Below are 25,724 nucleotides of genomic sequence, written 5' to 3' on the forward strand. Positions count from 1 at the left end.
TGTGCGTGCCTGGGACCTGCTGCGTGGGACCCAGAGCCGCAAGGTCCTCTGTACACCGGTACAGCCGCAGGGGGTCGAGGCCCAGTTTGTTCCAGTGGAGGCTGTGGGTTGGGCCTTGCAATGGGTCACTGGGACCTGGGAAAAGCCCTGTCAGTTGGAACCTTCCAGACAGTGAAAGCTTGAATTTAGTCCAACTGCCATGACCTGCTGGTGACTGGGCCGACCTCCATGGGCCTGTCCCCTCCTGGAGACAGAGAGCAGTGGACAGCCTCTGAAGCAGAGCCAGGCAGGAGCTGGCGTCTCCGCAGGGGCAGGGGGGACCATCCTCCGGAAGGGGCCAGCAAAGACCTCACTTCCTAGCTAGCTGACCCAGAGGGAGGGCCTGAGAGCTCATCTGCTCCAAGGCCTGGAGCTGACAGACCCCAGCCCGGAGGAGGAGGGGATCATCCGGATCACTCTGTGTGCCGAGACCACCACTGCCCCTGGCTTCAGGGGCCTTCCCTGTCTACAACTGCCACCATGAACCAAGTGCTGGGTCCCTCAGTAAAGGACGGTATCAGCCCGTGACTCAAGAGTCACCCCTGCAAAATCTGCTGAGACACTGCTGAATGGAGAGGCGAGTCAGACTTAAAATAGCTAAATAAATCTTTAATATTTCTAATTGCAAATGTACAGAAATTGCACAGCCACACAGTCTTAGAACACCAACAACTTTCTCTGTACATTATTACATAGTTGAAAGTCACAGCTGGAGGGGCTCCAGCCAAGACTCCACGTTTGCAGTTTGTCCTTTTCACATACTTACAAAAAGGGGGCAGGGGAATGTGGGGGCCGGGCGGCTTCGGGGCCGAGTGTGTAGAAAAGAGGGGCTGTTTCCCTGGACGGCCTGCCTTCCGCAGACGGACGGGCGGGAGGCAGAGAGGGGCATCCGGGCAGATGCTCTGGAGGGGGGCATGGAGCTCTGGCCTGGGTCTCCCACCCCCCTTACTGGGCAGTCGGAAAAAGAGTCTTCACTTATAGGAAGTTTGGCAGTTTCCTTCACCCTAAACATAAAAGTTAAGCAAAAAAGTCAGGCCTCTTGTGTTGGCAAAGGAGTAGAGAGCTGTGTCCAGCAGGGTCCGGGCCTGGGACCTTGGTCCTCCCAGAGCAGGGACTGCCTTCCCTCACTCCCCTCCCTGCAGGCCCCCTGGTGACCTGGCCACGTCAGCAGGCAGCATCCAACGACAAGACACAGGTTCTGTGTGGCCCAGGCGGGAGCCCCATTCTGTGTGGCCTGGGCAGGAGCCCCCTTTGCTGGCTCGCCTGGGGCGCCTGCCCCCATCACCCCTACCCACACAGCACATTGCAAAGCAAACAGACAAATGCCACGGGCAGGGAAAACACCCCAACACCCAAATCCCAAACCCCTTCCTCCTGCCAATACTGTTCTCTAGATTAAAAAATAAAATACAAACCATGGGAGAGCAGCGGTCCCGGGCAGCCCTCGGCAGCACCAGGACTAGAGGACTATGTACAACCATTAGGTGAAATAGTTACATTACAGTCAAACACCAAGAACATTTACAAAAATGGTCAGACTTGCAATTCAGATAAAAATCTGTGGCGTCTGTACACTTTTACAGTTTTTGCACTAGGTAAATAAAAGTTTTCGGCCTGAGAGCTCCCAGCCCAGCCAAGGGCCGCCAGGCCTGGCCGCCGCACTGGCCCCTGCGCCTGCTGTCCGGCCCGGGGAACCGCCCCCTGTATTGCTAAGAGGCGCTCAGTCCGAGGTCGCTCTACGAGGCATCGGTGGGAGAGGAGTGGGGTGAGGAGGGGAGGGCTCACGGGCAGTGGGGGATGAAACCGGACCAGAGGACGTCACTGGGGCCAGGCCCTGCCCGTGAGACCAGGAGTGGGCGCAGGGCCTGGGCCCCACGACCTTCCTTCCTGAGGTCTGTGACCCTTGGAGGCTGCCCTTGCCCACCAGCATGTCTCTGGCCTAACTGTACTACAGGTTTCATCTCAGAGCCCATTCCCTGAGCGGGCCCAGGACGGGGTTCAGTGTGGCCTGGGCCGCCCCTCCCCCTGCCCCCTGGTGGGCTCTGTGGCAACTCCAGCCCCTGGGGCGGGGAGGGCTCAGCGCTCCTCCCAAGGGTCTCCTCAGCTTCCTGAGGCAGAGAGGTGGCTCTGGCTCGGCCCTGGCTCTGCTGTGGGACAAAGGCCCCGGCTCTTGTAACCAGGGCTGGGGCTGGGAGCCGGGAAGGACCCAGAGAGAGGGAGAGACCCAAGCTCCTGCCCACCTATGCCCACACGTGGGGGCGGGGAGGCCTGAACACTACAGAGCAGCCTAGAGCTGGGGAAAACCGGCCCCAGCTGCGGGGTGTGCCCCTCGCCTGTCTGCAGCGCCTGGTCCTCGGCTGGGGGCCCGGGAAGGGTGAGGAGGCCGCCGCACACACGGGGCCTGGTGCAGGCCGCTGCTGTCTTGGAGAGGGAAGCAAGTCTAACATCCTCCGGGGCGCTATTTCCCATGCAGTGCGCACGCTCAATTTAAAAGGCCCCTGTGTTCCAGCAAGCGAGCAAGCGGGCTTTTGTTTCTAATGCATACTGTGAAAGGAAAGAAAATCACAGTTATCCACCTTCTTCGGGCCCGCGGGCATTAGAACTTTTTTAACCATCAATCAGGAAAGATTAGCCTTCCTCCGGGGTGAGCGCCTGCAGGGCAGGCGGAGGGCAGGCGGCCGCTCAGCGGCTCAGTGCCGTCTGGGCCAGCTCGGCCGGGGTCTTTGGCTTCGGGAGCCCCAGAGCAACAGCCTGGGCCCGGGGGGCAAGTGAGGGAGGTGCCAGTCCTCCCAGGGGTGCGAGGGCCCGGAGGATACAGGAGGACACAGGACGCGGTGTGGACCTCGCTGGATCTTTTTGGCAGAACAAGTAAGAGGCAGGGAGGGAGGGGGAGGCAGGAGTGGAGTGTGGGGACAGGTACAGGTGAGTCCTCGGTTCATGGTGGGAAGGGTCCCCGACGGGCCGCATGCAGTGGCTGGTGCTCAGTGCCAGGCGGGCAGGGAACACGGAGCTCTGGCAGCTCCACCCTCCCCACCCTGTCCCTGCCTGCCAACCAGCCTGTCAGCTCCTGAAACCGAGGGGCAGGCGGCAGGTCCCGGGCAGGGGCCTGGCTGGCTCTTCGATCCCCCACCTCTCCGGGCGGCTCCCTGTCTAGGGAGCGTGAGGGGTACATGCACTTGGCCAGGTCAAGGAGGAAAGGCGACACACCACATTCAACAGCCAACAGATCCGTGTCTGGCTGGCCCCGCCCCGCCCCGCCCGCTGTCCCACTGCCCGTGTGCAGTCTCTTCAGCCTGCACCCAACGCGCTGCTCGGGAGGGCGGGAGCGAGGGGCTCCCCTGGCGTCGTCTCTCTCGGCTCCCTCTGTGGCTGCCTCCGGGGCCGCGGGCAGAGGGCCCGGGACATGGGCCGCAGCCTCTCGCCCCCCGCGCCTGCTGGGGCTGCAGCTGTGGGGTGCTCCTCCCCAGGCCGAGGCCGGCCCTGGGCCGCCAGTCCTCCCGCGCCGCGGGCAGGTTAACAATTGCTGCTGTTTCTGAACTCGCCGTTCTCGGTAATCTGCAATTTGGTGGGGTTGGTGGGGGAGACGCCGTTACGGGCCTGCATGCTGTACCTCTCTTTGAGCTGCGTCAGGGCACTCATGAGGCGGGCGTTGGCGGCGTCCAGGGAGGCGATGCGCTTCTCCTGTGGACAGGGCAGGCGTGAGACAGGGCCACGAGAGGGAGAGGGGACGGGATCTCCCGGGTCTCCGTGCTCCTGTGAGGGTGCTGCGGTGGGAGGAGGGTGACCCGGATCCAATGTAGGGACAGCCAGTGCCCCGTGCCAGGGCAGTGCAGCGGAGGGCACGTGGGGCAGGCGGGGGGTGGGGGGAAGGTGCCATCATGGGCCTTGACCTCCTTTACTCTGCCTTCCCAACATCTCGACCACATCGCCTGCTCCTCATCTCAAACAGAGCAGCTCTAGTGCTGTCACCCCTCAGCCACCCTGAGGGCAAGTGCCCTGTGCATGTCCCCCTGTGTGTGTGTGACACACGGAGGTCACAGCTCCTGGTCAACATGAACAGTTTTGAGTTGGAGCAAGCCCTGGCCCTATCCCTGGCAATTGAGAGGAAAAGGGAACAGGCCTGGCTGCAAGGACTGGAGGCCAGAGCCTCTAACACAATGCTGTAGGGAAGCCACAGCTCTGAACAAGAACCCCTCCTCACCCCCACTCCCTCAGCCAGCCTGTGTCACCCTCAGCCTACCTCATTCCCCTCTCTCTGGTCAGCACCCCTCGTAAAGTCAGTACCCACCACGCTGCCCCAGTAGGGAAAGAGTTAGCCCACCCCTTTCACAGCTTGTGGTCCACTGAGACCCTCAAGTCTCACCTCTTGGGGCAGAGATCCTGGTCTCCTATTCCTCTGCAGCTTTTGCAGTGGGGTAAGAGTAAATATATAGAGAAGCCAAAGTCACCCCCCCCCTTATCCCAGGTCCTTCACCACCTGTGGCCGACCCAAGGGCCAGAGTCCCCCACCTGGGCATCAATGATCTTCTGTTTGGAGTCTACAGCTGCTTGCATCTCTGCATGGTCCTTCTTCAGCTCCTCCTCCACTGACATCAACCTGTGACCAGAGATAAGGACAGTCAGGCTGGACTGGAGGAGCCGAAGAGGAGGTGGGCGTAGCCGTCACACCGCACCGGGGAGACCTGCTGGGAAGACTCCTCACTGGCCACGAGGAGGAGGTGGGCGTAGCCGTCACACCCGCATGGGGGAGACCCGCTGGGAGAACTCCCCCCTGGCCACCATGAGGAGGTGGGCGTAGCCGTCACACCCACCGGAGGAGACCAGCTGGGAGAACTCCTCGCTGGCCACAAGGAGGAGGTGGGCGTAGCCGTCACACCCGCACGGGGGAGACCCACTGGGAGAACTCCTCACTGGCCACGACTAGGAGGTGGGCGTAGGCCGTCACACCCGCACGGGGGAGACCCGCTGGGAGAACTCCTCACTGGCCACGACTAGGAGGTGGGCGTAGCCATCACACCCGCACGGGGGAGACCCGCTGGGAGAACTCCTCACTGGCCGCGAGGAGGAGGTGGGCGTAGGCCGTCACACCCGCACGGGGGAGACCCGCTGGGAGAACTCCTCACTGGCCACGACTAGGTGGGCGTAGCCATCACACCCGCACGGGGGAGACCCGCTGGGAGAACTCCTCACTGGCCACGACTAGGAGGTGGACGTAGCCATCACACCCGCACGGGGGAGACCCGCTGGGAGAACTCCTCACTGGCCGCGAGGAGGAGGTGGGCGTAGGCCGTCACACCCGCACGGGGGAGACCCGCTGGGAGTACTCCTCACTGGCCACGACTAGGAGGTGGACGTAGGCCGCACCCGCACGGGGGAGACCCGCTGGGAGAACTCCTCACTGGCCACGACTAGGAGGTGGACGTAGGCCGCACCCGCACGGGGGAGACCCGCTGGGAGTACTCCTCACTGGCCACGACTAGGAGGTGGACGTAGTCGTCACACCCGCACGGGGGAGACCCGCTGGGAGAACTCCTCACTGGCCACGACTAGGAGGTGGACGTAGGCCGCACCCGCACGGGGGAGACCCGCTGGGAGAACTCCTCACTGGCCACGACTAGGAGGTGGACGTAGGCCGCACCCGCACGGGGGAGACCCGCTGGGAGAACTCCTCACTGGCCACGACTAGGAGGTGGACGTAGCCGTCACACCCGCACGGGGGAGACCCGCTGGGAGAACTCCTCACTGGCCGCGAGGAGGAGGTGGGCGTAGCCTTCACACCGCACGGGGGAGACCTGCTGGGAGAGCTCCTCGCTGGCCCCAAGGAGGAGGTGGGCGTAGCCATCACACCCGCACGGGGGAGACCCGCTGGGAGAGCTCCTCGCTGGCCCCGGACCTCCTGCCCCTGTCCGGCCCAGAGGCTCTCCAGCGGCCCGGCCACAGCATGCGCAGGACCCACGCCTTCCTTACACTCTGCCTGCCCCGGCCCCTTCTCAAATCCCCAGAGGCCCCTGGGGCGGCCCCTTTCCTGATGCTCGTCCAGGACAGTGGGAGTAGGTGTTAGATTCTCCCTGTCCTCCGGAGCCTGGCGGGTGATATAAAGTCCTGGGATCGTGGTTTGGGTGGGAAGACAAAGACCCCAGAGGGCTCTAGAGCTTTCTACCCCAATCCACATTCACTGAAGCTATGCCGGGCACTCGTGGTAGCGAGATGAAGGAAGTGTAGCCCTGCCCCACAAGGAGTTCACGAGGCAGCAGAGACACAGACAGCAGCTGAGCCCTGCACAAGAACCCTGGGGGCCCTGGGGACAGAGAGCAGGAAGGAGTTAACCAGGGGTCCCCAAACTACGGCCCGGGCATGCGGCCCCCTGAGGCCATTTATCCGGCGCCCACTGCACTTCCGGAAGGGGCACCTCTTTCATTGGTGGTCAGTGAGAGAAGCATAGTTCCCATTGAAATACTGGTCAGTTTGTTGATTTAAATTTACTTGTTCTTTATTTTAAATATTGTATTTGTTCTCATTTTGTTTTTTTACTTTAAAATAAGATATGTCCAGTGTGCATAGGGATTTGTTCATAGTTTTTTTTATAGTCTGGCCCTCCAACGGTCTGAGGGACAGTGAACTGGCCCCCTGTGTAAAAAGTTTGGGGACCCCTGGAGTTAACTATCCCGGAGGGGGGTGGGGCACGCACACTGAACTGGACATCTGAAGGACAAACAAGGCCCGCAGGCGGGAAACAAGCAGAAAAGATGGCAGGAATGCCAGCCACAGAAGCTCAGAGCTAAGGCAGGTGTGGGTCTGTCACCAACTGCTCCTTTCCTGAGACCCTTCCTGGTCTTATCCTGCCAGTCTCTCCCGCACCCGTCAAACACTCTTGATCACGCCTACCTTCCAACTTCCTTCCTCTAGCCTCTGCAGCAAGGCTCCCTGGGTCTGCCCGCTGGCTCCCGGGCTACTGCCTTCCTCTAGCCTCCGCAGCTCAGGCTCTCTGGGTCTGCCCGCTGGCTCCCAGGCTACTGCCTTCCTCTAGCCTCCGCAGCTCAGGCTCTCTGGGTCTGCCCGCTGGCTCCCAGGCTACTGCCTTCCTCTAGCCTCCGCAGCTCAGGCTCCCTGGGTCTGCCCGCTGGCTCCCAGGCTACTGCCTTCCTCTAGCCTCTGCAGCAAGGCTCCCTGGGTCTGCCCGCTGGCTCCCGGGCTACTGCCTTCCTCTAGCCTCTGCAGCTCAGGCTCTCTGGGTCTGCCCGCTGGCTCCCGGGCTACTGCCTTCCTCTAGCCTCCGCAGCTCAGGCTCTCTGGGTCTGCCCGCTGGCTCCCGGGCTACTGCCTTCCTCTAGCCTCCGCAGCTCAGGCTCTCTGAGTCTGCCCGCTGGCTCCCAGGCTACTGCCTTCCTCTAGCCTCTGCAGCTCAGGCTCTCTGGGTCTGCCCGCTGGCTCCCAGGCTACTGCTTGCAGATGCCATGTCCCGTCGGCCCCTAGGGGGTCAGGGCTCCACGGGGTTCTGCCCGACCCTCTGTTCTTCTCGCTCTACAAACACTTCTCAGACGAGCTCACCTTCCCCACGCTTCATTTCTGTCTCTACCTGCACAACTTCCCAGCCCAGCAGAGCAGCCCGCCCTGGGCGAGCACTCAGCCCATTGCACAGAGATGCACAGGGAGCCGGGGCTCCTGCGAGGAGCCACTGGGATCAGGAGCACTGATCAGGAGGAAGGGGAGTGCGCCAGGCCAAGGGGGTTCCTTGCCACAGGAAGGCAGTCCTGGAGTGAAGCCTGCGAGAAGGGTGGTGGGTCAGCAGAACGGAAATTATGCTGAGGGGAGACTTCTGTCTCCAGCTATGGTGGAAATACAGGCACTAGAGTTACACTCTTGCCATCCAAAAAAAAAAAAAAAAGGCAAAACAACCTAGAAAACAAGACAAAATATGTATAGTATATGAAACACAGTTTTCCAGACACTGAACAACAGGCAGCCCAGCACAAGGGCTCCTACAGGAAAGAGGCACCCACTGCCTGGAGTGTGAGCCCCACCCACTGCCTAGACTCAGTGTGAGCCCCACCCACTGCCTGGAGTGTTCAGGTCAAATAAGAAGAGGGCGCGACCACAGAGTCCCAGGGTCCAGGACAGGCAGGGAGGTGAGGTGGCTAGGATCCGCAGGACCCTGCCAGAGAGGAGGAAGATGCAAGGAGGGCTCCGCCCATCTCCTCATGGGTCCCTGTGGGTCTCCACCGAGGACTGGGCTGCATGCCTGTGAGAAAGGAGCCAGGCCACGGCAAGGACCTGTAGAAAGGAGCCTGGCCTATAGTGCTGCAGCAGACAGTACATCCACCTGGAACACTGAGGTCGCCGGTTTGAAACCCTGGGCTTGACCGGTCAAAGCACCTATGACAATCAATCGATGAACAACTCAAGTGAAGCAGCTGTGAGCTGATATTTCCTGCTCCCCCGCCTCCTCTCTCTGTAAAACTCAATCAATAAAACCTTTAAATAAAATAAAATACTGTAACAAATTAAAAAAAAAAGAACCACTGGAAAGGAGTCCACAAAACTACCCAGGGAAACTCATGTTCCCTGCAGAGTGGGAAGACGCACTAACCCAGGAGGCCCCAGAAAGCAGCTACCACACAGTAGAGCCAGATTAGGCTGAGATTAAACTTTGTCCAAGACCCACCCAACCAAGTTTAAATGTAAGCCTCAAAAGAACCAAGTGATTCTGAGTACCCGCATCGTGTCCCAGAACGAAACCCAAAATAGTCAAAGGAACACAAAACGTCCACATAAAACTCTCAATGTCTTGGCATCCAACGAAGTATGTAGATTAGTACAAAAATATAATCCATAACCAGGAATAAAATTAATCAATAAAAAACAGCCTCAGAAATGTCATAGATGATAGCATTAGTACGCAAGGGCTTAAAAAAACTACTATAAATATAGTCCACGTTGTTCAAGAAAACAGAGGAAAGCATTGAGTGTAATAAGAAGTGGATGGGATTTAAACCAAACAAAGTCTTGAGGTGAAAATACAGTATCCAACGGGAAAAATACTGAAAAGAATTAATAGCAGATTAGATGGTGGAGAAACGATTTGTGAACTTGAAGACACAGTAATAGAAATGATCTAAGATAAAGTACAGGAAAAAGGGAACAGCAGAGCACCAGTGGGATGGGGGGTTGTATAAAGCGGCCTCACACACGTGCAGTGCGTGTCCCAGAAACAGCCTGGGAGGCGTGCCTGCACATCCCCAGTTCCAGGAGCTTAGCATGCCCAAGAAACATGAGGAAAACCACACCAGCTCAGATTACATCATAATCAACTTGCTGGCAATCAGTGATAAATAAATCTTAAAACCAGCTAGAGGAAAAAAGTACACTAAGTGCAGAGGACCAAAGATGATGACAATGCCTACCCAGATAGCCGGGTGAGGGCCAAATCTGGCCCAGAGAGTTCTGCAAAGCCAAAAATATTTATTATCTGTTCCTTTCCTGGAAGTTTCTAACCCTTGCCCTAAAGCAACCACAAAGAGATTAGCTAATAAACCAACAGAGAAGATACAATGAAATCATAAAAAAATACTCAATAAAAAAGCAAGCAGGAAAAAAAGGGGAATGAAATAAGTAGTACAAATAGAAAACAAGCAGCAAGATTGTAGCTTTAAATATAATTATACTGACAATTACATTAAATGTAAGTGGTCTAAACACTGCAATTAAAAGGCAGGGACTACCAGATAGAAAGGTAGAACCAACAAGATGTCTGCAAAAGAAACTTACTTTAGCCTGACCAGACGGTGGCACAGTGAGTAGAGTTGTTGGACTGGGATGCAGAGGACCCAGGTTCAAAACCCCAAGGTTGCTGGCTTGAGTGTGGGCTCACCAGCTTGAGCGCAGGGTCACTGGCTTGAGCAAGGGGTCATTCACTCTGCTGTAGCCCCCCGGTCAAGGCACATATGAGAAAGCAATCAATGAACAACTAAGGAGCAGCAACAAAGAGCTGCAACGAAGAATTGATGCTTCTCATTTCTCCCTTCCTGCCTGTCTGTCCTTATCTGTCCTTCTGTCTCTGTCTCAAAAAAACTAAAACACATTTTATATAGAGCTACATAGATGAGTTAAAAGTGTAAGGATGGAAAAGAGTATACCAGGCTAACACTAATTAAAAGAAAGTTGAGGCAGTTGTATTAATATTAAACAACATTTCAGAGCAAGAAATATTATGAGAGTTCAGGAAGATGACTTTATAATAATACAAAAGTCAGTCCATCAACAGCACATAACAATCCTAAATCTGTATGCATCTAAGAATAGTGTTTCAGCGTACATAAAGCAAAAACCAACAGAAATAAAAGGAGAAACCCATAATTATGATTAGAAACGTTGGTATCTTTTCCTTAGTAATTGGTAGAACAACAAGTAGCAAAGCCAGTAAGGACACAGAAGACGAACAACACTATCTACCAAATTAAACTAACATTTACATTAGGGAAGAAACATACCAGGATTGGTTAGTAAAAATAAATCTGTTAAATAAACCACTGAATTCAGAGAAGCATGCACCTCTTGAAAAACAGACACAATGAGGAGGGGGGGAGGGGGGGAAGTTAGGTTGAGAGTGTTTCCGTTTCTGTGACCACCCACGTGAAGACAGTTGCGGGCAGAGCTGGCGATCAAGTCAACAGTGGGTTTCTCGTGACCCTGGTTATAGCCCTCTGCTCACGCTAACCATTTTCCAATGAACCCACAGGTAAATGAAGCAAACAATAATTAGGAGCAGAAACACAGGCATTCTACATAGGAGAAATCTGGGGAGGGTTTTACAGTGAACAAAGCAAGAGGCCAGGTCTGCACACCTGTGACATCTGTCCTGATGACATCTGTACCATGTAAACAAACAAGCTGTAAACCCACACTGTCCCTCTTGTCCCTGGTATTACTGTCACAAGAAAAACTCCAAGACTGGGACTCTATGGGTTGGCCTGGATGCTACACCTTGACCACACTCCCTGCCTACAGACACGGAGGAGGGTGTGCCCACCATGCCCACCCTACCCATGAGCAGGGGGAGGGGGAGGGGGAGAGAGAGGGGAGGGGGAGGGGACAGGGAGGGGGAGGGGAGGGGAGGGAGAGGGAGGGAACAACACAGACTCTCATATGAACTGTCCGTAAAGATGAGAGTCAGCATGAAAACCAAAGGCCCTGGAAATCTTCCTGCATAACACACAGGCACCTTAAACCTCAGCACATCCCAAACTGGCCTCATGATCCCTCCCCCCCACACCCAAACAGCGCTCCTCCACAGCCCCCTGCTCAGCAGCTGGCACCGTGACACAGCCAGATGCTCGGGGTAGAAGTCTGGGATCATTCTGTCTCCTTCCTCCCACTCACCTCCCACCTGCAGCTGCTGAAAGTAATTGACATGCATGCCTATTCTCCTGCCCTGAACTGGGTCCTCACTGTCTCTCCTGGCACCCCCAGTCCAGCTTCTAAACTCCTGAGAGAGCATACCAAGAAAATGTGAGCCCTACAGGGCCTGCAGGCCCTCCGTGAGCGGCCGGGCTGACCTCACCCCCACCAGACCCTGCTTTGCATTCTACCGGCAGCACGCGCTGTGCCGGGTGGGGCTCCCCACATGCCAGGCTGCCTCCTGCCTCCTGTGCCACGCTGTCCCCATCGTCCGGGACACCCTCCTCCTGCCGTCCCCACGCTGCACTCGCCCTGCAGCTGCCCTGCCCAGGACCCTCACCTGCTGATGATGCCCTTCATCTGGATGTCCTTGTCCTCCTGCTGCCGCCGCAGCCGCTCCTCGCCCTCCTCCAGCCGCGCCTGGTACTCCAGCACCAGCTTCTGCGTCGTCTCCTCCTGGCACTTGAACAGGGTCTCGTACTCCTCCAGCTTTTTGGTGGAGATGCGTAGCTTGTCCTGCAGCACGGCCAGGTCCTGCCGGGCGGGCAGCGCACCCAGGACAGAGCACAGCGCGTGAGCCCAAGCAGGGGCCCGGGGCGGGAGGAGTGCCCCAGGGACTGTCCCCTCCCCAGCTCGCTTCCCACGGGGAGGGGATGCCAAGTCTGTCCCCTCTGGGGCTCCCTCCGCTCCGTGCTCCTGTTCCCCAGCCTGACCTTACGGCTGTGCGGGGAACGAGGACTCAGAAGGGTGTAAGTAGGGCCTTTAGCTTTTTATAACAAGCAATGGTTAAAACACCCTGAACGTTAAGGAGACCAGACAGGGCCCTGTGAGGTGGAGGCTCTCAGGAGGGAAACTGAGGTGAGCCAATCACCTGGAGAATAGACTGACTGGTGGGATAAGATCCTAGCCTCCCAGCCTCTGTCTGGCCATAAAGCCAGGGTGGTGGTGGGGGAAGTGGGAGAGAGAGAGGTTAAGGGCAAGGCGGCCCTGACTTTCCGTATCTGACTCAGCCCAGCGTGCTTGGCCTTTGGGGAAGACAGGATGTGGAAGGCAGCAGGAGAAGCAAGCAGGGAGGTTGTGCAGCATGGACAGAGGGCGAGGCAGGCAGGACACCAGGATCGGGGGCCTGGGGCCAGGGTGCCATGAGGACACAGCTGGGGAGGCAGGAAGAACCTCTCCTGAGTCCTGGGCACAGGAGCCCAACTCACTCAACAGCAAAGGCCTGTCCCTAGGTTGGGAGGCAGCACAGCCAGAGAGATCCACCCCACTGCAAATGCAATCCCTGACATAAAGCTGGACCCTAGGGAAGCCTAGTTCCAGGGGACATGGCCCTGGCCCCATCCCAGGTCTTCTGCTCAGCTGGCCAGGGGGTGTGGGAAGGGCCTGACAGGCAGGACCAGGACTCCAGGGAGCGCAGGGAACAAAGGCCTCCTGGTTTGCCTGTGAGGGTTAGCAGCAAAGAGGGTGAGAGAAGCAGCAGCTCATTCAGCCACGGGACAATGAGGCAAGAGGCACTCCAGCTGCAGCCTGACCCTCAAGAGCGTTCAGGCGATCCTTCCATTCACAAATGGAAACTGGAGCCTCAGAGGAGCGCGAGCCTGGCCCTGGGCTCCTGCAGGGAGCCTGGCCTGAGGCTGGTCCTCCTTGCTCCCCAGCCACACTGTGGCTCGTGGAGCACTGTGCCCCATGTCCCCTGGTCCCCTTCACGTAATGTGGTGAAAGCAAGTGGATGTGGTGGACCAAGGCAGAATGCAGCGCAGACATGGACCTCGCCCTGGGCGGGGAGAACACTGCTGCTACTGGCCCTGTGCCCTTGCCTAAGGCTGCTCCAGGGGTGAGTGGGGGGTGACTGCCACCTGGGGGCCCTGCCCTGGTCCTGCCCTGGCAGCCCTGGATTTTGGCCTCCAGGAGAGGAGAGCCAGGCGCGGGACCCAGGCACCTGCCACACCACTGGGAGAGCTGTGGGACAGAAGCGCCCACCACCTGCCAGATACTTGGTGGGCGTGACAAGGGCATGTGGCTGAGTTAGAGTCCCTCCCTGCCCAGGGAGTGGGGGGACCCTCTCAGTAGCAAGCTGCCTCTAGCCCTCCCCCTGGCTTTCTCCCCTAGGCCCGTAGAGATGGGGACGAGAAGGGAGCCAGACCTCAGACAGGCACAGGCCCCACGAGAAGAGGCCTGGCTGGGGTGTTCTCTGCTGGCTCGGGGGCCCACGCCTCCACCTCCTCATGCATGAAGCCCCTCAAGGGTGTCCATGCACCTCTTTGTCACCCTCAACCCCAAAGCCCCAAATTCTCCAAAGCTCAGCCGCTCAGTCACTTGGGGACGGGGCCTCCCAGAGGTCCAAGGACCATGACCCAGGAGACCGGATTCAGCACAAGCCCCAGCTGAATCTCATGTGTAGCCCGTCTGGGAAACCTCAGGTCTAAGCTAAAACCCTCTTACTACTCTTTCCAGACTCCCTTGACCACTGTCCTCACACGAAACCAGGGGTTGAGAGAGGACTGGCTATTTGCAGGACCGAGCAGTGTCCCCTCATTCCGGACTCGGAGGGAGAGAATCTTGCCAAACGATGCAGCCCCGCCCTGTCCCGAACTGCCAGGGTCCGGCTTTACCTTTTCTGCTTGGCTGAGCTCCTCCTTACTCCTTAGCCTATCCCTGTGGGGGGGGTCTGGGCCCAGGCCCTCGTCTTCTAACAACTGCGCGTTCATGGTCAAGAGCCAAGCAGCCGTGCGGTCCAGGGCATTGGGGCTCACGGGTGAAGGGCCCTGTGACGAAACACAGCTGTGAGAGGGGAGGGGCTGGAAGGGACACCCATGGGGGCAAGTGGCTCAGGGGCATGGCCGTGCGGGAAGGGAGAGGACCGTCAGCCGACGGGGCACCCACTGATGCAGCAGCCCCTGATCAAGGAAGCTCCCACTCCCAGGTGGCCGCCAGCAGCAGAGTCAAGTGGCCAGCAGCCTCCTGGTCTGCTCCCCGCCACCCAGATGAAGACGAGCTGGCCCGGAAGACTGGGCACTCTACTCAAAGCACGTCAGTTCCATGTCCTGCGTGCAGCCCCTGGGTGACAGGAGACACCCATGCACCCTGGCAACTGAGCTCTGGAGGCCAGCTCAGAGCAGGGAGGAGGCTTGTGGGCGACAGGTCCCCGCCTGACCTGGGTAGGACTTGAACAGCCATAGAACTGGAGATGGCCTGACCTCTCCCTCGTCCTCCCTGACCCCAGCTGTTCCGAGGGGAACTGGCAGGACTCTAAGGCTGCAGTGTCCCTGGTTCACAGGACGGGCAGGGGCCAGTGGGCTGAGGGGAGGGGCCGGACATGGCTTCAGTCAGCATGGGATGGCAGCTCAGTGCAGGCAGAGATGAAATGACTGCGAGCAGCATGACGTGAGTATGACCCCCTCCTGGCCCGCCCGCCACCAGCGCACTGACCTGCTTGTGCACCGACCGAGGCTTCAGCTCGGGGCTGTCGCCCTTGGAGGAGGAGGACTGCTGCCGCAGGCGGGCCCCGGGGCCAGCCCAGTCCGGCGAGGCCGACGCCAGGGTCCCGCTCGAGGGTCGTGGGTACTGCAGGGTGCTCAGCAGAGTGGGAGGTGTCCGGCCACGCGGGGCAGGCGGTGGCGGTGGGGGCGGGGGTGGCGGCTGGTCGATTCGGCGCTGGGGGCCGGCGCTGTTCTGCCGGGGCACCGTGGGCTGCCCGCCTTTTTCAGTCAGCGACATCTGCCGCCGCGCCAGCTCCCCCGGCCGCCGCCCGAGCTCCTCTGCGGCGCTGCTGAAACTCCCCAGCTTGGCAGCGGCCGCCAGCTCCTCGCTGTTGCTGTGGGAGCTCAGGGAGCTGTGGCCCTCGGAGCCCGAGTCGCCGAGGCCACGGGGTGACAGTGGCAGGCCAGCCGCCATCTGGTACACAGGGTTCTGGAAAGAGAGCGGTGCCAACAGCTGGGGCCGGCCTGGCGCGCCCTCGGAGGCGCCTGGCGTGGTTGGCGTCTGGCCTGCCCTCCGCACTGTGGCCAGCCCTACCAGGCTCACGGGGGCCGCCCGGGCCGGCCACCCAGCCACCAGCTGAGTTGCAGGCATCTGCCCGTCGGTGGCGAGGGCATCAGGGCCCGCCGGGGAGCCTGCTTCCCCGTCCAGCGTGCGGGCATCTTGGAGGTCCACCATGGACAGGCTCTTGCCACCGTTGGCCATCTGAAGATCAGGCTCGTTGGCTTCCGAGTAACTCGAGCTGCGGGCAGGTGAGGGCTGGACCCCGGAGGACCTTGTGACAAAAAACAAGTCCTTGTTTTCGGGGGTTGGAGACGGTAACCGGGTGAAATCTATCAGACTGCAGGGAGACAAGCACACACAGGGAAAGAAGGGGGAAGAGAAGAACTGTGAATGCGGCCGAGGCGGGTCCAGACCGAGAGCCCCCACCAAGCTGCTGGGCCTGGTGGCCTGAGCCAGGGCTGGGGGAGGAGAGGGAAGGTAGGGAGGGCAGGGAGGACCAGGGCCGCGAGAACGGGAGTCCCAGGGGCCAGTGGCCCAGCTGCACAACCCACAGCAGCAGCCACCCTGGGGACTGGGGGCTGAGGTGGCTGCTCCCGCACGGAGCCACTATGCTAGGGGCCCGCGCTGCAAGCGCCAGGCCGGGCTGCCCGGCAGGCCCTTCCCCTGCCCAGCTGCGTCTTAGGAAGACGGATGCTGAGGCCTGGAGTGCTCCACTCAGCTAAACCCAAACCCACAACGCAGTGGCTCTCTGCTATCCAAGGGTCCTGCACAGAGAAATCCGACTTCCTCTTCCCTCTTCTTCCTAACCAGACTGATCCCCAGAGTGGGGGCCTGGAGAAATGGCCCCTGCCCTGCCTCCTGCTGCCCCACCCCTGACTGACTGGCAGGCGGGGGCTGGCGTTCCTGCCAAAAGCAAGGAATCAGAGGAGGATCTTCAAGGCATGACTCAGGCGGGGGGGGGGGGGGGGGGGCAGTGTCTGCAACTGCAGCAGCGGGCTGTGCCCTCCCCAGGTCTTCCAGCCTCTCCTGGGCCCCTCCCCCAGACTTGACTCCCTGGAAGAAGGCACAATGTGGTGGGGCCAGCCAGGCTCTAGAGGGAAGGATGTGGGAGTGAAAAGGGCTCTGAGTGGGCTGGAGGCAGCAAGGACTTTGGGATCGGAATGTGCCTAAAGTGGGAGTAAGAGGTGGCTCGGCCTGGAACAGAGAGAAGAAGCACCCGCCCCAGCTGATGGGGCTCAACTGGGGCAGGCTGTGACCACGTGGGGCCATAGCACTCATGGGCTGACAAGAAGTGGATGGGGCGGCAAGCAGAGCAAGAGAAACCCAGACCAGCACACCTGGTCAGGGATCCTCAAATCCCATGTGCCCGGCCGTCTCTCAGCCAAGGTGTCCCCCACCTGAACTCAGATCTGCCTCATTTGGAAGGTTGTAAGAATGACCCTCGAGACTCAGAGGGACGTAGGGACGTGGGAAGTGGCACCTGGCCTCTTCCTGAGCTTCCACTCCTGCACACACACCCCCAGGTCCTCGACCTCCACAGGCACACCCCTTAAAAGCCTGCTGCCGCCACCACCTCCATCCAAGTGAGACCTGACCCCCCACTCTGCTGGCCCAGTCTCCCCTCACTAATTGGTCCATGGCGGCCCCTGGTAGGGAGGGCAGTGTACGAGTGGGGCATAAACAGGTCAGCATAAACGCCTACTTTTCAAAAGGAATATCCTCATTTTAACATCAACATCTGCCTCCCCCTCCAATGAACGTGTATTTTATTTATAGGGCTCTTGCCCAGGGCTGAGGGCTCAGAGTGAGGGTCAGGCCTCAACTCTCTAGCTTTTGGAGCTCCCAGACTCAAAGCCTCAGAGCCATCCCAGCAAAAAACACATAGCCCTGCACACCACTTCTGTAGATTCTGACTGGGCCCAGGAAATACCAGGGGAACAGGTATTTTTAACACACCTGGGTGATCTGGAGCTATCTGGGACCAGAAATTATTCTCCAAACACACCTTTGTGTTAGTGCCTCTACTCAGAATGCCTTTTCTACCAATGGAAGTTTTTCTTAAAAAGCTCAAAGGTCCAACACCACCTCACCCAGGCAGCCTTCCCTGGTTTTCCCAAATGGAGGTTTACCACCGAGGGCCTGCACAACACATTCCGAGTCCCACCCAGTTTGTTTTATCAACACCTGTGTCGGCATCCTCCCGCCCGGCTGGGCCGGCAGGGGGGTGCGCTTGTCTGCATGTGCACCTCACAATGCCCAGCACACCTGGCAGCTCTTACCCAGAGAGATCATTCTCGATCACCATCTTCTGCAGCCCAGCCGAGATGCTGCTGCTACCGGAGCCAGGCGTGGAGGCCAGGTCATTGGTCCCCGGGAGCTGCCCACTGCCTGGGGTGCTCAGTGCTGTGTGGACATCCCTCAGGATTCGAGGCAGGGGCCCCAGTTTGGACACGATGCTCTACAAAGACATAGGAGGAAATGGTGTGAGCTGTTGGGGCTTCCTGGGGAGGTCATGTGAGCTGCAATCATTGTGGTTCGAGACGTCCAAGGAACCAGGCAGAAGTGCAGGAGCACCCTCCCCCATCCAGTAGGTCAGGGACGGGTTGGGGGGGGGCAGAAATGTATAAATTCCATATTTACCAGCTCCCGATGTATTTCTGGGATGCAGGGGTGAGGCCACAAGGAGAAACGCTAACCTCATCCAAGCCTTTGAGGCTAGATTGTCCTACCTGGGTGCCTCCCTGAGAGGAAAGCCCACGTGGAATCCAGAATCTCCTACACCCACACCTGCTATCTGAGAGGCTTCTGGGAAGCCTCTCCCACATCACCTACTCCACAGGGCGGGGCAGCACCTGACTCACTTGGACACCTGAGCCCCAGTGGAGACAGTCCAGGCACAAAGCAGGTGGCACGTGCCCATCAGACGATTAACAAATGGTTGGTCAGGTGGAGGGCGGCACAGAGCTCATCTCAACCTCATTGTCATGGTTAAGACTGATGGTGCTAAGAATTCCAGGCTGTGGGCCAAGCTGGGCAAAGGGGACGCTGCCTTCACCTGCTTAGGCACTGGCTTCCAGGTAGGATTTTGTGTAAAAAAAAAGTGTGAAAATTCATGTTGTCGGCCCTGGCCTATTGGCTCAGTGGTAAAGCATCGGCCTGGCATGTGGAAGTCCTGGGTTCAATTCCCGGCCAGGGAACACAGCAGAAGCAACCATCTGCTTCTCTACCCTTGCCCTTTCTCTTTTTCCCCACCTCCCACAGCCATGGCTCATTCAAGCAAGATGGCCCCAGCGCTGAGGATGGCTCCATCTCCTCGCCTCAGGTGCTAAAATAGCTCAGTTGCCAAGCAACAGAGCAACAGCTCCAGATGGGCAGAGCATTGCCCCATAGGGGGCTTGCCAGGTGGGTCCTGGTAAGGGCACATGCGGGAGTCTGTCTCTCTGCCTTCCCATCTCTCACTTAATAAAAAACAAAACAAAACAAAGAAACAACTCATGTCATCACTAGAAAAGTGGCTTGGGAGGCAAGGAGCTCAATTTCAAGTCCTTGCTACAACACTGTTAGCTGTGATAGCAGCTACCAGCGAGCAGAGGTGGTGACGGTGGTGGCACAGGGGATTAGCAAGTGGTGGAGGGGAGGGACTGGTGCTGGCAGCAGAGGAGGAAGAGGGCTGCGGCCCCTTTCCCCCACCCCCAGGTCTCCTGCAGCCACAGGGCAGTAGGCACCATCGAGCAGAAGTGACTGCACCAGCATCTGGTGTGGGGAAAGCTGGACGACCCCGAGTGTCCAGCAAGGGGCCAGAGAAATAAACAGTCGTCAGATGACAGGACGGCCTTTGGCCATTGGGAAGGTCACAGCGGCAGAGCAGCACGTGCCATCACGGAAAGATGTACAGGACAGAGCACGTGGGCAGCACACATGGCAGTGCACACACAAGGTCTTACTTTCACATAATCAGAAAAGGAGAACTCGTGCTGTGTACACAGATGTGTCTAGAAGGCCACATGTCAGAGCGTCCTGCATGGTCACCTCCAGGAAACAGCGCTGGAGCAAGGAGGCCTCCCAGCCCTGTTTTAGCAGTAACTACTTTTGCAAGGTGGTCTCTGAGCCACAGAAAGCAATGAATATTCTAGAAGTAGACTGTGGCAGGCCCAGCTCTTGCTGCCAAGAGCCCGTTGACTCTGTGGGCTGAGGCTGCTGGCCGGGGGTGGGAGTGGGGGGGCGGGGGTGGGTAGGGGGGTGGAGCCCCAGGCCACAGAGGGCACAATCCAAGGGGCTGCAGTCGTGGTAGAGGTGTCTAGGAAATAACCATTTCAACTGGTGGTCAATGGCAACTGAGAAAGGTTTGCAACTTCCTGCTTGACACGTGGAATTATAGCATTGTCTTTTTTTAATTTTAAATCAGTGGCCTTAACACCCAGAATGAAGACATTTTCACAGAAAGAGCTAAATCAGACCGCATTTCCCACAGGTAGGGAACGTACCTTCACACTCGGACCCCACCCGTCCGCATCAAGTGCACGAAGGCACAGCTGGAGCCCCATACCCAGAGCGGGCTCCCAGGCGCTGGCGCTGGCAAGTGACCATGGCATTCCCCACCAAGGACACGGGGCCCAGAGGTCCCCATGCGTGCTGATGAGCCTAGGTCAGAACTGGGGGCTCCGGTGCACTGGCAGGGCTGCTGGACGCACCACGCAGAGCCCTCTGCCCGCCCCTGCCCCGGGGACAGGCACCTGCTCTAGCTGGCTGATGGCCTCCCAGAGCAGGGCATGCAGGCTGGACAGCTCGCGGCCCAGGTCGATGTAGCCCTCGAAGCCGGCTGTGTTGGAGATGGTCTCAGGGTTGGAGATTTCCAACAGGAAGCGCTGCATGTTGGTCCACTCGTGCTCCAGGAACTGGTTCATGAATGACATGTATTCCTCTTTGCTGCCAAACCTGGGCAGAGAGCAGACGGAGTGAGCAACCCAGGTCTGCGGCCGGCCTGGGAAGCCAGAAACGCCCCTTCTCTGAGACATCCCCGCCACCTCAGCTCCTGTTCCTCCTTGCCCATCGTGGACTCTTCCCACACCTCTAACCCGCCAGCCCACCAGTCTCCTATGACTCAGGGCCCCCTTTCCTCATTGCCAAGTCCAGGGACCCTTTTCTGGACCTTTCCTCACAGGACCTGGAATGTTCTGTGGCCCCCACTCTCCTTTCACTGCCAGTAGCAATCTCCTTCCTCTTTCCCCCCAGGTGGCAATGGCCCGGTGGGGGGTGTACACTCGGCCAGGTCCCCCCGCTGAGCCTGCAGACATGCCTGCCCACGGCACCTGCCCTTGTACCCAGCCAGGCCGTGTCTGAAGTCATTGCCAACATCCCAAACCCGTGCCCTCCTCCCAGCCTCTCTATCCCAAGTGCAGGTACCACCGTCTACTGGGCAGCTAGAGCCTGTTGGGTCACCTCCTCCCTCTCCCTCCCCACACCAGCCCGGCTGGCTGATGGCATCTTCTCAGCACCCCGTGACCTTGCAGCCGCTGCCTCCTGCACCACCCTAACCCCGACACTTTCACTGCCCCTTTGCCAGAACTGCAGCTCCACTCTCCCGCGGTCTCTCAGCGACCACTCCCGCTCCTCCAACCCCCTTGCGCCGCTGCTGTCAGCTGACCTTTCAGGACCCAGAACAGACGAGGGCCGCCCCTCCCGTGCTTCCAGCCCTCTGGTGGCTCCCACCACCTCGCCTGGCCTTCATGTGCCAGCGGCCCTCCTGGCTTTCGCCTCCCACTTCTCTCTGCCTGGCACCTGACGACTCAGGATGCCATGGTGCCTTGTCCCTCCAGCACACGGCCCTCCGGGGGGCTGCCCTGCCTCTGCTCCCGACAAGCAGCTGGGAGCACATGGCTGAAGAAGCCCCCCGCCTGCTCTCCCAGTAAGCCGAGGGCCCTCCCGAGAGACCGTGTGGCCGTGCCCATCGCTCTGCTGCTCCCTCTGCCCCCCTCCCCTGCTCAGGCACTGGCTCTGGAAGGCTGGGACCAGTCGTGACTCAGCGCCCAGCACAGAGGTGGCCCCAGAAGGGGCAACGAGGTGACCCGGCCCTTCCGTTTCCACCCCCTCACTCTAAGGTACAGTTCAAAACACTAACATGCTTTATGAGCAAGGACAATCTTCACAGCATTACACAAGGCCGGTCTGAAACAGCCCGAGTGCCCAATCACAGGGGCCGGGCTAAGGAAACGGGCTCTCTTGTCTTGAAGGCATATTAGTCATTCATTTCACAACGAGGCTTATGAATGTTAAGTGCATGGGAGACTCCTTGTGACCAAATGTTAATTTAAAAAAGCTGAAGGAAAAAATACCTTGTTTGCCCACCTTTGAAAATTAACAGACCAAAACGGCACCTACCTTTGGTAGGGGGAGGGCGGGGTATGGAGGAGACTTTATTCTGACCAAGGGGAGGACTGAGCATGACAGGGACAAACGCAGGGCCACTTTGCACAGCCCTGCTCCGGGGAAGGGACGCGTGGCCCGCCCCTGTGGCCCCCTGCCTGCGGGGACCCAGCACTCACTTGGCGAAGTTGGCCAGGTTCTGGGTCACCTTGGCGATGAGGGTGAGGGTGCGGGCCGTGCGGTCGTCAGGGTACTCCTGCAGCAGATTGAAGAGGGACGGCGACATGATGGCCGGGCAGAGGAAGCGCAGGAACAGGGAGGCGCTGATGAGCCGCTCGCTGATGTCGGGCCGGCCGCGGCTGCTGCACTCCTGCCGCCACGAAGCGAACACCTCCTTCAGCTCACGCGGGAAGACGCTGCAGGGACAGCACGAGTGGGCCCGTGGTCAGGCAGGGCCCCGGGACAGGAGGGTGCAGAGCAGGGACCTGGCTCTGAGTGCAGTGGAACCGTGAGCTCCAACCCCAATAGCTGTGAGCTCGGCCTGCTGCCCAACACTGCACCATCCATCATTCCCCCACCTCCCCACCGTCCATCGGATGGCCGCGGGGGGCCCAGGCAGCGCAGGGAGGGGCAGAGGGAGTGCTCAGGAAGTCAAGGGGCGGACACCCCCCAAGCTCCAGGCAGGGTGGCTGGCGGGCTCCCCATGAAGGGGCCGCGTAGGGTGGACACAAACACAGAGGAGCCAGTCCTGTCCCACCAGAACCAGTGGCAAGGGTCAGCTCCCAGTCTGGGCCCTCCCAGACTGTTCCCAGAGCCCATTGCTGGTGAGACCCGTAGTGTCTCACGTCCTTAGTCCCGCTCCTCCAAGCCTCTTGTGCCGCTGCTGTCAGCTGACCTCTTAGGACCCAGAACAGACAAGAACTGGCCCCTCCCGTGCTTCTAGCCCTCTGGTCTAGAAGTGCCAGATGCCCTCCTGGCTTTCATCTCCCACTTCTCTCTGCCTGGCACCTTCACCCTCCTCCCCAAACAGCAGGCACCTGGGTCGAGGGGACAGTGAGGAAAACAACAGGAACAGACCGCTGCTCCTGGGTTCCCATCGCTGGCTTTTGAGACCTACTCCCTGAGCCCAAGTAACGTCACAGGAATTAGCGGCTTTCAGGAGAGCTTGGAGTGATCAAGATGGGAATACCCGAACCACAGGAGTCAGAGCTCTCCACTTCCTAGGTGCGGAGGACTTCCTGGGGCAACCCAAGGAGTACACGCAGGGTCTTTAGCCCCCAGCTGGGGGGTTCTCTCCACTGGGCCTTCCCAGTCTATCACAATGAGGCCCCACCATGGCAAGCTTTAAGTGGCTTTCCTATCTTTTTACCCTAAAAGATATAACTCCTACCCTGGGGCGGGCTAGGAGCCAGGGCTCCCTGAACCCAGTGCATGCCTGGCTCTGTCACTAGCTCTAGGAGCTCTGAGCAGGTGCTGGGTCCTCCCGGGCCTTGAATTTCCTCTCTGTTACATTGAGAATAAGGCCTGCCCTGCTGAGCTCATACAGCCCCCTTAAGGCTGAGACCCCAAGGTCACAAGAGGCCTTGGTCAACCTGAAAAGCTTCTGCCCAACCAGCCCGGCACCCCAGCCAGCCGGTCCTCAGCTGGGAGTGCGGTGAGCACAGCAACCTGGCTAGAGAGGAAGTGAGGGCAGGCGGGTCATCGCGGGGCCTGGCACAGGGCTGGGCGGGGCAGGGGCAGGGGGGTCATCGCGGGGCCTGGCACAGGGCTGGGCGGGCAGGGGCAGGAGGGTCATCGCGGGGCCTGGCACAGGGCTGGGCAGGGCAGGCGGGGTCATTGCGAGGCCTGGCACAGGGCTGGGCGGGGCAGGGGCAGGCGGGTCATCGCGGGGCCTGGCACAGGGCTGGGCGGGGCAGGGGCAGGCGGGTCATCGCGGGGCCTGGCACAGGGCTGGGCGGGGCAGGGGCAGGGGGGTCATCGCGGGGCCTGGCACAGGACTGGGCGGGGCTGGGGCAGGAGGGTCATCGCGGGGCCTGGCACAGGGCTGGGCGGGGCAGGGGCAGGGGGGTCATCGCGGGGCCTGGCACAGGGCTGGGCGGGGCAGGGGCAGGGGGGTCATCGCGGGGCCTGGCACAGGACTGGGCGGGGCAGGGGCAGGGGGGTCATCGCGGGGCCTGGCACAGGGCTGGGCGGGGCAGGGGCAGGGGGGTCATCGTGGGGCCTGGCACAGGGCTGGGCGGGGCAGGGGCAGGGGGGTCATCGCGGGGCCTGGCACAGGGCTGGGCGGGGCAGGGGCAGGCGGGGTCATCGCGGGGCCTGGCACAGGGCTGGGCAGGGCAGGGGCAGGCCGGGTCATCAAGGGGCCTGGCACAGGACTGGGCAGGGGCAGGCCCTGAGTGATGACACTATCGACAGCATCCAGAACTGAAAGGTGCCTCTGGGTCTCGGACAAACACCAGAAAGAGGAAATGGAAAATGATTGTCCACGGATATGTTTCCATGTCCCACACCCGCGGCCCCGGGAACATCACGGCAGTGTGAAAACAGCCTGGCCCCAGGTGGGCAGTGTGCTCCCAGAGTTCAAGGCTCTCGGGTCACCCTCCATGCCCAGTGCCAGATGTGCAGCCCAGGAGCTGACCTGTGCAGTGGGGCGCCCACCCCACTGGCCCTGGACATTCCCCCTGCCCCCCGCCCTGGGCTATGGCTCCCCGAGCAGGCCTCCCTGTGGAATAGGTCCGGGGCCCTCCTGTGGGCCCAGCCCTGAGCCGGTGGGTCCATCGGCCTGGCTTGCTCCCAGCGTGTGCAGGACAGTCAGACACAGGCACAACCCCGCTCGGATGGGATCAGGATTGGGGACAGAGGCGTCCAGAGGGGTGAACAGTCTGACGGGAAGGGGGGGGGACGCACAGAAGGGAGCCAGGCGTAAGGCTTTAAAGCAAGAAGGAAAAAAGTGTGACCAAGGAAAGCAGTAAGGTGCTGGCTGGGGGGTGGGGCTGTGGGCTCAGCAGAAGGGCTCAAGGGGGGAGGGGGACGCAGGTCCTGAGCCAGAGCAGTGACAGAGGAGATCTGAGCTGCTCCTTCAGTGTGACAATAACCCCAGTTTTCGGGGCTGGCAGCAAGGTCCTTGTCCCGGACAGTCATGCACGCCACCCCGTTGGCAAGGTGTACTCTGCACGAGGTCAGCTGGCTACCACACACGCCCTAGGAGTAAGCGGGCGCTGTGCAGAACACGGCCCACAGGCCAACTCTGGCCCTGACTCTGGTCCTGTCTCAACAGCCCGTTCTGCACACCCCTGTTCCTTCTCTTGGAGGCTTGTGGACCTCTGTTCTGCTTAAAGCCCAATCCTTTCTTCTTTGTCCTTTATGGTCCAGGCACCCACACAAGTCCCCTGACAGACCCGATCACAAGCTTGTGACATGAGCACCAAGCTGCTATGGACAAGGTGTCTCAGGTTAAGGCCTCCACCTACGCCAGGTGGGTGCCCAAGAAGGGCCTCGTCAGTCCTCCCTGTGCAGCCCCAGAACCTATGACAGCGCCAGCCACAGAGGGCGCTCGCTAATCAACATGTGCAGTGGACTTCTACCGTGTCCAAATTCTCCACACCATACAGATGGTGTGCTGCATACACTCTGAAATACTCCCTGACATCTGAGAGCCCACAAAGGGCCAGGAGAGGGCCCTGCCAGCCCAGCAAGACGCAAAGTCAGGCAGAGGGTCTCAGTACCATCACTCTGAAGGTGAAGCTACAGACATCGCCTGCTCTCTCCTCGCTAAGCCTCAGCTCTCGCTGTAAGTCAGGCACAAGGGACCAGAGCCCTCACTGAGCTAGTTGTCTGAGTGAGGACAGCACACACAGGTGCCCAGCGCAGCGGTGGGCGCACTGCCGGCTCCCCGACACAGGACGGGGCAGACACTGGGGTGGGGAGGCCCTGGGAACGGAGCCAAG

General features: G+C 59.6%; 1 protein-coding gene across 10 annotated transcripts in view; it reads right to left on the reverse strand.

Annotated features, from left to right (window-relative positions):
• Positions 1-627: 627 nt before the first annotated feature.
• DAB2IP (DAB2 interacting protein) overlaps positions 628-25,724 on the reverse strand; it is a 201,677-nt gene continuing 176,580 nt past the window's right edge. For 7 of the 10 annotated variants that reach the window (XM_066256323.1, XM_066256320.1, XM_066256326.1 and 4 more), the window contains 8 exons: positions 21,957-22,193; positions 20,148-20,349; positions 17,694-17,872; positions 14,863-15,751; positions 14,046-14,198; positions 11,774-11,967; positions 4,549-4,636; positions 628-3,720 (listed from right to left, as the gene is read on the reverse strand). In XM_066256323.1, coding sequence (XP_066112420.1) covers positions 3,553-3,720; positions 4,549-4,636; positions 11,774-11,967; positions 14,046-14,198; positions 14,863-15,751; positions 17,694-17,872; positions 20,148-20,349; positions 21,957-22,193 — 2,110 coding nt within the window. In that variant the 3' untranslated portion in view covers positions 628-3,552. The remainder of the gene's footprint in view (positions 3,721-4,548; positions 4,637-11,773; positions 11,968-14,045; positions 14,199-14,862; positions 15,752-17,693; positions 17,873-20,147; positions 20,350-21,956; positions 22,194-25,724) is intronic. The other 3 variants (XM_066256324.1, XM_066256321.1, XM_066256325.1) reach the window with 3 other exon arrangements.

The sequence above is a fragment of the Saccopteryx bilineata genome, chromosome 2 (assembly GCF_036850765.1).
Source record: "Saccopteryx bilineata isolate mSacBil1 chromosome 2, mSacBil1_pri_phased_curated, whole genome shotgun sequence".
NCBI classification, from domain to species: domain Eukaryota; kingdom Metazoa; phylum Chordata; class Mammalia; order Chiroptera; family Emballonuridae; genus Saccopteryx; species Saccopteryx bilineata.